At 45.2% G+C, this 16,511-nt stretch overlaps 1 protein-coding gene across 3 annotated transcripts in view; it reads right to left on the bottom strand.

Annotated features, from left to right (window-relative positions):
• TTC29 (tetratricopeptide repeat domain 29) overlaps positions 1-16,511 on the bottom strand; it is a 408,961-nt gene that overhangs the window by 135,334 nt on the left and 257,116 nt on the right. For all 3 annotated transcript variants that reach the window (XM_075335612.1, XM_075335622.1, XM_075335630.1), the window contains one exon: positions 7,460-7,551. In XM_075335612.1, the coding sequence (XP_075191727.1) occupies positions 7,460-7,551 (92 nt within the window). The remainder of the gene's footprint in view (positions 1-7,459; positions 7,552-16,511) is intronic.

Genomic DNA, 16,511 nt, shown 5'->3' with positions numbered 1-16,511 from the left:
AGTCTGTCTGTGTGGTGCCCCTGAGGCTTCAGTCGCCACAGGGTACTGCATCTCCCTTAAGATGTAGTACTCATCCCAGGTAAGGAGAGGTTAATTGCTAGCTCTTCTCACATTCACACACAGTTAGGTGCTCTCCCACCGGAGGGATGGCTTTTCCCACATGGGAAAAGGAAGGAGCATCTTCATATTTAGTCAGTTAGGCCAGGGCACAGCTTGGGGTGAGGAGCATAGTCGAGACTTCGGTCCAGTCACATTATCTCTACTTCCACAGTTCTGGGAGCACTGCAAGACTCATGGCTTGGAGCAGGCTGCTCGGCCCAGGTTTTCTACAGCTACACGGGGTTCCAGGGTCTGCGGAGAGTGCAGGAAATACCCACAGCCCGTTCCATATTCCACGTACACTGGGATTGAAGGGACCCCGACCAGAAAGAACTCAAAGTGGGAACACCGGCGGTGACCTTGAATTGCTCGGGATCGACTGGGGCCCATCACGGCGGTGATCGGTATCTCCCGGATAAACCAGAACTGTGAATAAAGAAACCTTGAACCCGAGGAGACTGTATCCGCCGGTCCTTGCCGGCGCCCCGCGCTTCGGCGACAGCCATCACTACAACCCTCATCATCCTCCCCGGGGCCCACTCCACCTGTGAGGAGCAGAAACATTTTAGCTGCTACAATCATCTGCCCCGGAAGACAGCGACAGCAGTGGCGGCTATTCCCTGACCGCAGGTGGTGTCACGAGACAAACCACCATCATGAGCCCCCCTTCTTTATTGTACACCTCGGGGCCACAAAGCCGGGTAGGGCCACCCGTGACATCCCCAGACCTGACATCACCAGGCTCGGCGACGAGTAAAGTTAACCCATTGCCCCATGGGTCTTACATCTGCATTTTCTGTGGAGAGGTGTGTGCGCCTATCAGTGATGATTGCCCCTGCAAAACTGAAAGCACGCTCTGACATCATACTACCTGCCAGGCAGGCAGCACCTCCAAGGTGTATAAAAGGGAACTGAAGCATCAGAAAGGACACAAGTATGGTCACTTATGTACCCCTTGACCATGTTGTGCAACTTTTCCCTCCTTGGCATTGTTACAAAAATAAATGGCACCGAGGATCAGTCATGATCGTGTGACCCGAGCACCAATCTCAGTGGAATTGTTTCAGTGGAATTGTTTTATCGATCTGGAAAAATCAGAACAATCCCTCATGGAGGTAAAGAATAGCCTTGCTGATGTGCTGGTTTATTGAAAATGGCCCAGTTTGCACACATTTTCCCCCACCTCTGTTGGACCTGGTGTTCATGTCTCTCCCCATTAATTCTGCCGCCAGCGTTGTCTGAGGGTGATAGTTTCAGCAGCTGATCTACAATGACCCTCTTGAAGGATTCTATTGTGCAACCCTTTGGTGGCTCCAAAAGGAGAGAAGGAAATTTTTCCTTGTACCATGGGTCCAGAAAGGTGGCCAACCAGTATAGGTTGTTGGATAAAATGTGTATGACACGAGGGTCTTGCCATAGACACTTACACATGAACTGTGCCATGTGGGCTAAGCTGGAAAGAGGCAAACGCTCTGTGTCCCAACCAGGAGGAACAATATCCATCCTCTCCTCACGTTGACTCCCCTCCTCCACCTCCTCTTCTTGAGCCCATCCATGCTGGACAGACATAAAGCTGGGGATGAAAGTCCCCTGTGTAGCATTGGGAGTCCTCTCAGTAGTAAAGAAAAACAAGTCTTCTTCCTCCTCATCTTCCTCACATCACCCAATGTTGCCTCAGAATATTGGCTGGGCTGGGTAGTATCACCCATTGGGAAATCTGGCTCCATAGCCTCATGCTGAGCACTCAAAGCTTCCTCTTTGAGATTATGCAGCGATTGTTTCAACTGACACACAGCAGTGGGATGGTTAAGCTAATAATAGCCTGATCACCGCTCACAAGCTTGGTGCAGTACTCAAAGTTCTCAAGAACCTCACAGATGTAAGCGATCCACACCCACTCAACAGTTGTTATGTGTGGTGACTGACTCTCGTGTGACGGGCATGTTGAAGCTGGTATTCAGCCACTGCCCTCTGCTGCTCACTAATCCTCGCCAATATATGATATGTAGAGTTCCACCACGTAGGCAGGTCGCACATGAGTCGGTGACTTGGCACATTCAAGCGCTTTTGCAGCACTATAAGACCAGCAAAAGTGGTGAAAATGGGCGATAATACGGCGCACCTTCTCAAGTGGACATGAGCTTACAAGTTGCATGTACAACTCATACTCTGGCTCACTTTTTTGTTTTTATGGTAATTTGTTTTTTTTACCTTATCAAGTAGGTATGGAAAGTCAGGTTATGTTTTGATAAATTTCTGAACAACTAGGTTCAGCACATGAGCCATGCATGGCACGTGTACCAGCTTGCCGACCTTTAAAGCCACCACAAGGTTACGCCTATTATTGCAGACAACCAAACCGCGTTGGAGGTGCAGCGGGGATAGCCACTAATCGGTCTGTTCTTTTATACCTTGCCACAGTTGTGCTGCAGTGTGTGGTTTCTGATGTAAACAGATTAGCTTCAGCAGAGCATGTTGCCGCTATGCCGATGCGCTGCTGCACAGCTCCCTGTTTGGCAGTGATGGGGAGGGTAATTCAGCAGAGGATGAGAAGCAGGAGGAGGAGGAGGGGAAACAGGAAGTGGCATATGATGAGGCAGAAACGCTAGTAGATGTTGGGCTTGCTATTGTTGGAGTGGGTAGGATGTGTGATGTTCCAGTTTGCAATTTTGTCCCAGCCTCCACCAGGTTCACCCAGTGTGCCATGACAGATATGTATCGACCCTGTCCACAACAACTTGTCCACGTGTCTATTGTCAGGTGGACCTTCCCTGTTACGGCATTGGTCAGAGCACGGTTGAGATTGTTTTACACGTCGTTGTGTAACGCAGGGAGGGCACATCAGGCAAAATAGTGGCGGCTGGGAACACTGTATCAATAGGCAGCCACAGCCAAGAGATCACGGAAACACTGTGTGCCCACAAGCCTAAACGGCAAGATCACCACGATTAGCAATTTGGCAATGTGCAAGTTTAGGTTTTGTGCCTGTGCGTGCATGGCTGGGAATTTACGCTTCCTTTCCAAGCTCTGAGGTATGAACAACTGGACGCTTTGCTAGGACAAGTAAGTGGATGTGGGTGATGTTTTCTGTGTCTGTGCAATTGCAGTTTCTGGGCAGGATCTATGAGCGCCTGCTTCTTGGACATCAAATTGTAAAGGACATAGCACAGGCGACATGGCAGTGGTCTGACCCGCAGACACAAATTTGGTACCCTGGTGTTCTGACCACCTACTGTCTGTCTGCAGTTTCCAACGTCATGTCTGCTCTCTATTTGAAACTTAAACTTTCCAAAACTAAACTACTTCTATTCCATCCGTCTTCTAATCTCCCTAAACCTGACATCTCCCTCTCTGTGTGTGGTATCACGATAATAACTCATAGGCAGCCGGCTTGTTGTCTGGGGGTTATGCTCGACACCAATCTCTCCTTCACCTCCTAAATACAATCTCTTGCCCACTACTGTTGCTTGCACCTCAAGATCATCTCTAGAATCCACATGGAAACAAAAACCCTCACCATGGCCCTGATCCCCTCCCACCTTGACTACTGCAATTCTCTATTAATTGGTCTCCCTCTAACCAGACTCTCTCTTCTACAGTAAATACTTGATGCTGCAGCCAGGGTCACCTATCTGGGTAACCGTTACTCGGATGCTTCTGCTCAATGCCAGTCATTGCACTGGCTGCCCATATATCACATGATCCAATTCAAATTGCTTGTTCTCACCCACAAAGCTCTCTACAGTGCTGCAGCCCCCGACATCATCTCTGTATATCACGCTTCGCAAATTGACTTTTGACTAACATCCACACTAATCCAAACTTCCCACTACCGGATCCAAGACTTCTCCTGAGCTGCATCAATCCTCTGGAATGCTCTGACCCAAGAAACCAGGATGAACCACAACTTACACTGCTTCAGATGCTGCCTAAAAACACATCTTTTTAAGGTGAGCTAGCACACTCTCTAATCGAATTAAATTCACATAATCCATCCACGATGTCTCACAACATAACTCTCCCTCAAAATCCACCGCACCCAAATGCATCTCAAAGATTGGCTGACTGGTTCAGGCAGCCTTTATCTATCCTCATTTCTTTGAGATGGCTGGATTGTCATTGGAAATGAACAGTGTACCTGTATCTTGTCCCCCCACCTCATTGTCTCATGAGCAGGGTTGTCTTTTTTGCTATAATTATTGTATTTTCTATAACTGTTACTTGCTTGTATATGAACCTTTGAATTGTAAAGCGCTGCGAAATATGTTGGCGTTATAAAATTAAAGATCATTATTATTATTATTATTACTGAGGTGATTGGCTGCCATGTGGTTCCGCATACTGGTGGTGCTCAGGTTGCTTTTGCCCTGGCCTCTGCTCAACTTGGTATGGCAGATGCTACAGATTACAATGTTTTTTCTGAAGGATTTTCAGAAAAAACTTCCAGACACCAGCTGAACACCCCCTTTCCCTGACTTGGGCCACAGTGGGGTGCTCTTCAGAACAGTTGACCCAGTTCTCACTCTGGGAAAACCACTAACCCTTGGTACCTGTGTTGGTGCTACATATCAATCTTCCTCTGTGATGCTGTGCTGGCTATGCATGGCAAAGGTCCAGGTCGGATCAGAGGACTCATCATTGACCACCTCGTCTTCCATCTCATCCTCCTTCACAGTTGAGATTGTAGGCAGACCTGATGGCAACTGTATCTCATCATCATCAGCCTTTATCTCTGGAGACAGTAAATCAGGTTAATCAAACTGGCTTTTTTCTGGCTGTAGGTCCTCAAATACTTGCGCATCAACGAACGCCACCTCTTCACGTCTCTCTTCAATGCTGCACGGTGATAGGCCAGAGCCAACCAAAGGATACGTACAAAACAGATCCTCAGAGTGGCTAAACTTGGGATCATATGTCTCCTGTGACTGATGATGGAGCGAGGAAGGAGGACCCGGTTGAGAACTGGAAGGGCCAGCCTTCTGTGTATCCACAGTAGACTATGTGGACGTGGAAAATTTGTTGCTGCTTGAGAAATGCGAAGAGATCTTGTTTTCTGCCATCCAAGACAGAATCTGCTCTCTCGCTCTTCTGGCTTACACACACACAGGTTTATGTTCCAAATCGGGAAATTTGACGAGGAGAAGGGTAAAGCCCAATTTCACAATGGAAACATTGTAAACTGCTATGGAATATGTATTTCACTATCTGCGTCTCAATGAAGGAGGGACCGCCTCAATGCATAAGTAAGAGCAGTCCCTCCCAAACGTATGTTACTGGGCCACTTCAGGGCCCTTACCAAGCTAAAGTTTCTTGACACCTGCAGGCCCTCTGAAAACTTGAATTGAGAACCGCAAAATGACGTGGAGGAGGAGGAGGGTAAAGCTCACCGCCATAATGGGCACATTGTAAACTGCTATGGAATATGTATTCCACTATCTGAGTCTCAATGAGGGAGAGACAGCCTAAATGTATAAGTAACAACAGTCCCTCCAAAACCTATGTTACAGGACCACTTGAGGCCCCTCAAGTCAAAGATCAACATACCAACGGGCACATTCTAGCTGGCCTTGTAAAGTGCTGGGGAACAGCTAACGAGAAATTATGTATAGCAGAGGGACCTACAAAATGTATGTTAGGGCCCTCCCAATTGTAAAAGAAAAAAAAGCCAAAACACTACGTGTGAACAAACACTAAAAGAATTATTGGTTTTATTCTCCAGTTTATTTAGCCTTATATTCAAGTGATTATGCAGGAAACACTAATCTTAACCTTTTTGGCCTTTAAAATGCAATTTAGATTAGGTTTGTCAGGTGTTCTTGTGCATCTGTAAAAGTGGCGTTATACTGTGACATCCTCATTCCCAGAAACCATATGTGAGTCAGAAAAGCATGCAGGCATATTCTCCTGGCTCTCCCTATTCAGTTTCATCACTCACCCATCCATTTCAGCCTTTTCCTCAGGCCCCCGGATCTCATTGTTGGGTTCAGCAGAAAATTACTTGCATTTTCCATTGACTTGCATTGTACTCGATATTCGGAACGAATACACGAGTATTACAAAGTACTTGTTAAGAGTATAGCAATTACGAATATTACGGTACTGGCTCATCTCTAAACTGTGGTTCCTGTTTGGTCTACTGTCTGATGAGGGCTAGAAACACCAACTTCCTTAATCTTCTTATCATTGTTAAGGACATACCAGGAGTTGTAAGTTCATACAATACAATTGTATATTGCATGTGGGCTGACCTGCCATTGCAGTCGATCATACTGTATATGTCAGGGACTGACTGAAGATTGCAATTGATCACTGTACCAAGCTCAGTGTTATAAGTATATTCATGTATTTGTGGTGGTTTTATTGCTGTATTCATGTTGTGATGTTGGTGATGTATTCACATACTGAAGTTTCTGGTGATGTATTCATGTACTGATGGTGACTGTGATGCTGTATTCAAATACTGATGATGGTTCTAATGACGTATTCAAGTACTGATGGTGGTTCTGGTGCTGTATGCAAGGGTCCCAAGATAAGGGACATTAGTACAGGACGGGAATATTACAATAAACAATATAAACAATGGGGGGGAAGGCAACACATACGTCTTTATAGTATTTAGAAAGCTACAAGGGCCCATACATTTAATCAACATGCAGTAGGAATGGAGGGAAGGCTCAGGTACAAATCTTACACTGGGGACAATCTGACTCTAGTTCCGCCACTGAGGATGACATTCTTTCATATCCTATGATGTAGTAAGAGAGCTAGTCTAATTTCCCATAATTTAGATTATTTTACAGTGCAAGGGATTAAAGCTAAATTCCAAAAAGGTGACATTCTAACCTGAAGCTTGCAGAATTGTCAGCACAGCTCTGTACGGTGATATAGATGGTCGACGAAGATATGTAATGCAATGGATTTACAAAATGTTTCTCAACTACATATGTAGCTCAATTCAATAGGAAAACTAAAAAATGTTATTCATACCTAAATTAACACTGTAACTTTTCTGTAAAAAAAAAATAATTTAAAGAACTGATCATATCAAACTACTGCTAAATCCCCATTATACTTTACCTAAAAATTTCTTTGCATCTGTGTTTTAAATTTATAGAACAGAAATCTGTACAAATACAATGCACAGGTAAGAGCACAGGACAGGAACGCTTTGATGCTGTCTCACTCTGCCCTTTTAAACTGTATTTGTTTCAGATAATTTAGACTGAAAGGGTCACTCAAGAAGGGCAGTGCTTAAGACGTAAAGAGCCAGTAAATGGGAAGTGACAGATCTCTAGCAATTCAAGTCATTCACAGTTGAATAAATTGGCAGTGACAGCAAGACATTGGAGTGCTAACTTACCTTTCCAAAGCTTTTGCCATTGCTTCATATGCTTTTCCTAGCCCGACATTATCTCCAAGTTGTTTAGAAATTTCCATGTAACTAGTGAGAGACTGTAGATAAAATAAAAACATAATAGAATTACAATATATAAAACGTAACAAATGACTTATGACTAGAATTTTACTGAAATGACAATGCCTATATAGCCTATATTTAATAAAAGGAAGATTAGGACAAAGATTATTCAGAATATATTATATATTATAGTGTAAAGTACACATTAAAGGAAAGCTGTCAGATCCTGTATGCACCCAGAACCAAGAGCGGTCCAGGGACTTCCGATCATACACACTGACCCTAAGCCTGGCGTTCTGAGGCGATGCAACAGACACAGGTACGCGCATCACCACTGATGATGACGCTGGGCAATGGGCATTAAATAGCATGCTAGTACGCCCCTGTGGGTACTAACATGCTAAGAGGGCGGAATGAGCGCAGAAACTAACGCCCTTGCGACTAATCCCTGCACTCATTAGCATATCATAAAGGATCTTCAGAAATACTTTTTCTAAAGCTTTATTCATGTATGCTACTATAGGCTGGGATTATTAGGCCCTGTGCGCACTGGAAAACGGAATTTTCTTAAGAAAATTCCGCAGGGTCTGAAAGATTACCGCACCCGTGGCAAAAAAACGCGGCAGACCGCACCCGAAAACTGCATGCGGTTTGCTGCAGTTTTACCGCGGTATTGCCGCGGTTTTGCCGCGTGCGGCTTGGTACATGTGTTTTATTGCATTCAATGCAATAAAGCACATTGAAAAAAAAAATAAAATAATAATTTCCTTCTGAGATAGATAGCAGATAGATAAATAGACAGATAGAAGGATAGATAGAAGGATAGATAGATAGATAAATAGATAGATAGGGGACAGATCGCTGCATTTCTCCCGAGCGGTAGTGAGTTCACATTACCGGCCGTGGGAAATGCCCTGTGGTTACCTCTGCTGTCTCGCTGCGAGGCTGCATTCAGCAGTGTGTCAGTGTCAGTCGCGGCTGGATGCAAGCATCGCAGGACGTGGATTACGCCGGAGCTGTGTGTTTCGGGAGGGGTTAATAAAGGGGTGAACCAGGGGCTTATTTGTGTTTTATTAAAATAAAGGATTTTTCAGTGTGTGCTTTTTTTCACTTTACTTACAGGTTGATCATGTCAACTGTCTCATAGACGCTGCATGATTAAAGAGTGGCGGCGATCCGCCACCATTAACTCCTTATTACCCTGTCTGCCACTGCATCACGGCAACAGGAAGAGTCGGGGACACTCCGGTACTGCTGCATAATGGATGCAACAGTCCCGGGGCAGCTGCGGGCTGATATTCTCGGCTGCGGGAGGGGGGGCATTAACCCTGCCCCTCGCCCTCCCCAGCCTGAGCATACCAGGCCGCCGCTGTGTGCTTACCTTGGCTGGACGGTAAAAATACAGCAGAGCCCACGTGTTTTTTTTTCTATATTTCCGTTTGCTTTCTATGTGTATTCTATATGTCTGTGTGTGAGTGCGATATGTGTGTGTTCTATGTCTGTGTCTGTGATCTCTGTGTGTTTACTCTCTGCTCCGCTTCCTCTTCCTGTCATAATGACATCACTTCCCTGCAAACCGCAGGCAGCGATGAAAATTACCGCAGGTAAACCGCGAAATACCGGAGGGAATAACGCAGGAAAACGCAATGAACCGCACAGAATTTGCTGCCTGCGTTATTCCCTGCGGGATTTCACGATTACATGGCAATCAATGGAGTGAAATGCCGCAGCGACGTGCGGAAAAGAAGTGACATGCAATTGTTTTTGCTGCGGGAATCCTGCAGCAAAACATGCAGCTGTCAAAATCCGCATAGTGCGCACAGCATTTTTTTTTCCCATAGGTTTTGCTGGTGGTTCACTGCAGAGATGTTATGAACATTTTCTGCAGCGAAACAGGGCCTAAGGCCCGTTTCACACGTCAGTGAAAAACACTGACGTTCTTCACTGACGTGTAAAACACACACCTGTCCCTCCGTGTTCCGTAATTCACGGCACACGTGGGTTTTCCATGTGCAATCCGTGATTGCACATGGACATTACTCACCTGCCTTTACTGCTGCTGTCTATGGTGCTGATCTCCTCGGCTCTCCAGCGTCCGCCCACCGCTCTCAGCACTTACTTCCTGGTCGGCAGTTCCTGCTTTCATGAATATTCATGAGCCAGGCAGGAGCTGCCGAGAGCGGAGCAGGCACAGCTAATCGCAGGCAAGGTAAGTAGAAAATATTTAATATTTAATATGTCCGTGATTTTCTGGTACATGTTTCACTGATCACACACGGATCACACCATAGTGTGGTCCGTGGGTCATCAGTGATGCCAGAAAAAAATTGACATGTCTCCGTGCAGAATCACGGCCAAGGGTGCACGCTGCACGGAGACACATTCAGTGAAAAATCACTGATGTGTGAGCAGACCCACTGATTAGAATGGGTCTGCGTATGTCAGTGATTCTGGTACATTTAAAAAAAAGCACAAACGTACCAGAATCACTGATGTGTGAAAGGGGCCAAAAGCAGGGATTAGTATACACCCAAAACTGCTTGTGATCCTGGGTGCATATTGCACCTGACAAGTTCACTTTAAATAAATAAAATAGGTTCGAAGATGAAGAAACGTTGGGCACTGTTCAGGCAGTATCACTGGAGGCTCCGTTAAACCATCACCAATAATAAAAAGGCCTCGAATGCCACAGTTCGCAAATGGTTAATACCTTCAGCCGCCAGGCAAAAAAAATCAAAATAGCCACCGTGGTGCTCTTTTAAAGCAAAAAAACACATGCAGAATGCAATGAAAGAAGGTAAAAAGGCACTCACCGGTGAAGCTGTACAAAAATCCTTTATTGGAAAGCGGGTTATGGATCAGGGCATCAGGGGAGGGAAAAACACACAAACATGCCGGACAACTGCCATTTCGCGCCCTCTCGGGGTGCTTCCACGGCTTCAATAAAATTGCACCTCTTGAACAGTAAAAACATACTTCTCCAGTTTTGTATACAGTTTGTTATCTCTCAAGATCTGTAATACCTGTTTAAAATGCACCTAATGTGTCTCCATATCGGGTGAGTGGATCAAGATATCGTCCAAATAAATCACCACAAACCTGCCAACCAAATGGTGAAAAATATCATACCAAATGCTGAAAAACAGCAGGGGCATTGGTGAGACCAAATGGCATGAGGAGACTTTTGAAGTGCAAATCACGTGTATTGAAATCCGTTTTCCATTCATCCCCTTCTCTGATTCTAACTAGATTGCAAGCCCCCTTAAGTCAAACTTGGAGAACCATTTAGTTCCTACAATCTGGTTAAATAGATCCAGAATAAAAGGGAGAGGATAAGGGTCTCGGACTGTAAACTGATTCAATACCTGAAAATCCAAGCAAGGGCAGAGACCGCCATCTTTCTTCTTAACGAAGAAGAAACCTGCCACCATGGGCAAACAGAAGGATCTGATATGTCCCTTCTCCAGACTCTTAGCAATGTAATCTTTCAAGACCTGTCTCTCTGGGCCAGAAAGATTATACAGTCTGGACTTTAGTTTTGCTCCAGTGAGCAGATTAATGGGACAGTCAAATACATGATGGGGAGGCATATCCTGACGCCCACTCTTCGAAAATACGTCCTCAATCCCAGACAAAAATGCAGGTAACATCTACATAGAGACCGCAGAGAGAGAAGTGTTATCAAAATAGTAGTTTCCACACTTCACTTCCTTGGATTGCAAATCCACTACAGGATTATGTTTCTCCAACCAGGGTACAGCCATTAAATTGGGAGTGGGAAAGCCTTCCAAGACATAGCAAACAATTACTTCATAATGCAGAGCTCCTACCCTCATTTTGATATCATGTACCATCTGTGTCAGGCATCCCTGAGCAAGAAGTGCTGAGTCAATGGCATAGATAGAGATGGGTTTAGTTAACATTCTGCAGGTAAGCCAATGAGCTCTTACAAATAGACCATATGTCCTTTTTGACACTTGCTCCACTGTCAACAAAGACATAACATTTGCTCAGTCCTGCTCTCTAGCACCACCTCTGCTGTGAGGACAAAGCAAGAATTACATGTGGAAGACAAACACACACCCTGATTATCCATTCCCACACCACCAAGGGTCAGCCAAGTTCCAGATGTTCCTTTCTGCTTAGGAACTGAGGGACAGACTCCAATGAAATGACCAACTTTACCCCAAGAAAATTAAACCCCCTTCTTTTTGTGGATTTTAGTGGGAACATGAGAATTAGTGGTTCCCCGTAGCTGTATGGGCTTCTCCAAATCTATGAGTGATGGCTCACCCCCAGATTGCCCCCCTAATCAGTCTATCTTTGAGGCGTCTGTCCACATGTATAGCCAAGGACATGGCAGCCTTCAAGGACACAGGAGTTTCATAAATCATCAAGGCACCTTTCAACCTCTCTGAAAGACTTTGAAACAATTGGCCGGGTCATTCCACTTGGTGCCTGTTGCCCATTTACGAAACTCTGTACAATAAGTCTCTGCTGACTGATTCCCTATGCTGGAGGAGATGCAGCCTGGACTCAGCCAAGGAGACTCGGTCAGAATCACAGAATCATCATAGATGACACCCAAGGTCTCAAATAAGTCATCCACTGACCAGAGGCAACCAGAGTCATGTGGCAAAGAGAAAGCACAGGATTGTGCATCCTATTGCAACTGTGAGATCACAATCCCATTTCTCATTTCCAGAGGAGTAAGGCTGACGATTAAAGTACAGTTTACAGGCTTCTTTAAATACAAAAAATGTGTCTCTATCCTCTGTAAATCTGTCTGGGAGAGCAATTTTGGGCTCCAGCTGGACCTGCCTACCTGCAGAACTCCCAACATTAGGAGTCTGAGACCACTGCTGCAGAACAGCTAGCTTAAGGCTGGAAACACATCTATGCGAGTAAAATCGGTCCGACTGGGCTGAAAAAAACTCAGCTGATTTTAGTTCACGTTAGGTCCGAGTGCAACGCAAGTGCGATGCTTTTCCTGAATAAATTAATGATTTTACTAGCGTGTGTAATGCGTGTGTAATGCGTGTGTAATGCATATATTTTTTACTGTCATCTGCCATTCAGCTCTGCTACATGGCCGCTGACAGCAGACACAGACAGCCATGTAGCAGAGCTGAATGGCAGATGACAGCTCACACAGACAGAGCCGCACGATCAGAATGAACTCGGGTGAACTTCACCCGACTTCATTGTCATGCTGCAGCTCTGTCTGTGCCGCGTCCTGATTAGCGGTCACCAGTGAAGGACTCACCGGTGACCGCTAATCCCCTGAGTGACTGAAGTTAGCAGCCCTCTCTCATACTCACCGATCCCTGATCCCCGGCCGCTCCTGTCACCTCCACGCGGCAACTGAAGACAGCCGCGCAATCAGCTGAGCTGTCACTGAGATTACCCGGTGGCCTCCACTGGATCCAGTGGTGGCCGCGGGTAACCTCAGTGACAGCTCAGCTGATCGCGCTACTCACCTCATTTGCTGCGTGGAGCTGACAGGAGCGGCGGTGTCTTCTGCAGCTCCGGTCACCTTCATGCAGCAGAGCTGGAAGCGACGCTGGAGGTCCGTGGATTACGCCGGACATGGAGGGCTTTTTGGGGCTTATTAAATTGGTAATGAGGGAATTTGTTAGTGTTTTTTATTTCTAATAAATGATTTTTTCGGGTGTGTGTGTTAATTTACTGTAACTTACAGATTAATCATGGAAGGTATCTCGGGGAGACGCCTGGCATGATTAATCTAGGATTTAGTGGCAGCTATGGGCTGCCATTAACTCCTTATTACCCCAATTTGCCAACGCACCAGGGCAAATCGTGAAGAGCCGGGAACAGTCCCAGAACTGTCGCATCTAATGTATGCGGCAATTCTGGGCGGCTGCTGGCTGATAGTGTTAGGCTGGGGGGCTCCCCATAACGTGGAGCTCCCCATCCTGAGAATACCAGCCTTCAGCCGTATGGCTTTATCTGGCTGGTATTAAAATTGGGGGGGACCGCACGCCGGTTTTTTTAATTATTTATTTCACTGCACAGTATAGACACGCCCAGCGGCTGCTGTGATTGGGTGCAGTGAGACACCTGTCACTCAGCGTGGGGGCGTGTCTCACTGCAACCAATCATAGGCGCCTGTGGGTGGGGAAAGCAGGGAATACGAGATTGTTTAATGAGCGGCCGGCTTTTTCAAAATAGTAAAAGACGCCGCAGCAGTGTGAATGCCGTGCAGCGCCGCGCTGGGGATCGGGGAACGGTGAGTATGAGAGAGGAGGGGAAAATGACCGACAGACTGTGAGAGAGGAACAGAGATAGTGACGGACCGATAGAGAGAGAATAGAGACTGAGAGGGAGAGACCGACTGACAGAGAATTGTGATTGACAGACATTGTAAGACATCACTCGTTTCCAGTGTTTTAGGAAACATGCGAGAAATGTATTTAGAAAATCGGATGTCACTAGGATGGTGTGAGTGCCGTCCCGTGACATCCGATTATTTACATGCTCCCATAGACTTGCATTGGAGAGACTCGCAGTAGAAACTCGCAAAAAAAGCAACATGCTGCGATTTTTTTCTCTGTCTGATTTGGACTGAGAAAAAAAAATCGCAAATGCGAGCTGAATCATTCACTAACATGTGTCCGATTCCATTGCTCTGCTGCGAGAAACTCGCAAGTGAGAAGCAGCCCTAAGGTCTGCAACCTCCAGGGACAGACCCTGAAGTCGCTGAGCCAGAACAGCGATGGAATCCATAGGAAGAAAAAAACAAACAAAAAAAACACAACAGCCAAAGAAAAAAAAAAACCCATGTCAGTTTTTTTTCTTTTACTTTTTATGTGCAGCTGGTGATAATGTCACACTAGGTATGGGGAAGTACCAAACAAATGGCGAAAGGGAAGGGAAACCCTGTGTCTAGGGAAGGGGGAGATGGTGACCCCTGACCAAGCCTACCGCTGGGCCCTGGGTTCCCTCACCGCCCTAGATAGGTTCTGCACCTATGCGCTAAGCCAGATACCTGACCCTAGGCTGACCTTGATCTGGGCCTTAGGTAGGGAGCTGATGGGATGAGCTCTTTGTCAACCCCACTAGGCACTAAAGGACACACAGAAATAGCAAGCAAGGGAAGACAACAAACAACTTAACTCTAGAGGACTCAGTAAGATGTTTAGTAAATAGCAGCAACGATCCTACTGATGAGTAATAGCCGCTTGCTTGCATCCAGAGTTTGTGAAGGAACTGAATATCACCAGCACAAGTCCAGGGAATATGAGAGTATTTAAACCCAAGGGAAAATACAGATGATTAGCAGCTGAAGGGAAGAGGAGTTCCCTTGGGTGCTAAAAGGAAAAGGGTGAAAACCCAGCAGAGGAGATAACTAGTACACTGAATACTGACAGCAGGAATAATTGAAAGTAAGGGAGCATTTGCGCAGCCAAATGCTTTGACTTTTTATTGCCGGATATCACAGGATTGTCTGTCACCAGTGACATAATATCTCAGGCTGGGGAGGCTTATTGGGTTACCCCAGCCTAGAAATAGCAGCCTGCAGCCACCCAGGACTGTTGCATCTAATAAATCCTGGAACTTTACCCGGTTCTTCCCAATTGACCTGTGCAGTGCAGTGGCAATCGGGGTAATAAGAAGTTAATGACAGCTCACATCTGCCCCTCAGCCCTGGATTAGTAATGGGAGGCATCTATGAGACCCCCATTGCTAATCTGTAGGTGAAAAGAAACAAACACAACACAGGACAAACTCCTTTATTTGAAATAATATACAAAAACCACCCTCTTTCACCCCTTTATTAACCTGCAAAACACCCAGATCTGATGTAATCCACACAAGTCCCATGATGATTCTAGCTCTGCTACATCTGAAGTGACAGCGAACGGGCATAGAATATGACTACCCGCTGTGAACTTCAGGCAGAGGCTGATGAGCGGTGACATCACTCTGGCTATTGCGGTCACAGCTGGAGGTTCCCACGGTCCTCCACCTGTGATCGCAGGTAGCCTCAATGAACTGAGTGACCTCAGGTGAGGTGTTTTTTTCTCAAACTATTCTGTTTGAGAAAGGCTTGTGCTCAAGGTAAAACACATTACTGTGACGCCTGCCATGCATGGGATTTAGTAAATAAAGTATTTGACTTAAAAAGAATTCAAGGAGTGCCGATCTTTTTCTTTGTTTAAACTGGAGAGGGGAGATATTCCCTCAAACGTTATGTGTCAGAATGTGTCTGTTTATCACTTTGTCATGAATTACCTTGATGAAATCTCTTTGTATAAGTTACTCCAACATCAATTAAAACTAACCAGATGATTACCACTAATTAATACTCTCACTCACTTCTTAGCTCCACTGATTTTATGGAGTGAAAATTTACTTTTGTTAAATCTAAAATGTTAGTCATTCCAGTGGATTGTGATTAGTACATTTTGATATGATATGATACTATGTATGATAAAATGAACATGACACTCAGTGTTGTTATATGTGTAATCAGCTTCATGCTGTGTTTGAACTCAACGTTTATCAAATGCAAGCAGAACATAAAAATAGATTGAAAAAAAGAGATGGTTTTCCAGTTTGATCCAAAAAGCTTAGCACTATATTTCAAACATTTAAAATCCATAGAAGAGTGTTGGATGGATACTGATCATCAATGTGTTCCAAACACTATATGTGCTCTTGATCATGATGAGATGGTATTTCATGATTAAGAATGCATATAGCGATTGAAACTCATTGATGATCAGTATCGATCCAACATTCTTCTATGAATTATAAATGTTTAAAATAAAATGCTAAGCAATTTGGATAGAACTGGGCAACCCCACCACTTCTTTCCCAGGTTTCCCAGGCTCTCCGAAATCTAAAGTTGTAAGCATAGGTGAGCTGGTGATTTCCTTTTTCATCTTTATAAAAATAATTTCCTTTTTACCTAGCTGGCATTGGAAAATATCGTGAAAGAATATAATAGTACATTTCTTTGGTTTCTGGC

The sequence above is a fragment of the Anomaloglossus baeobatrachus genome, chromosome 1 (genome assembly GCF_048569485.1).
Source record: "Anomaloglossus baeobatrachus isolate aAnoBae1 chromosome 1, aAnoBae1.hap1, whole genome shotgun sequence".
Classification (NCBI taxonomy): Eukaryota; Metazoa; Chordata; class Amphibia; order Anura; family Aromobatidae; genus Anomaloglossus; species Anomaloglossus baeobatrachus.
The sequence above is the reverse complement of the archived record's forward strand: the minus strand, read 5'-3'. Positions and strand labels throughout refer to the sequence as shown.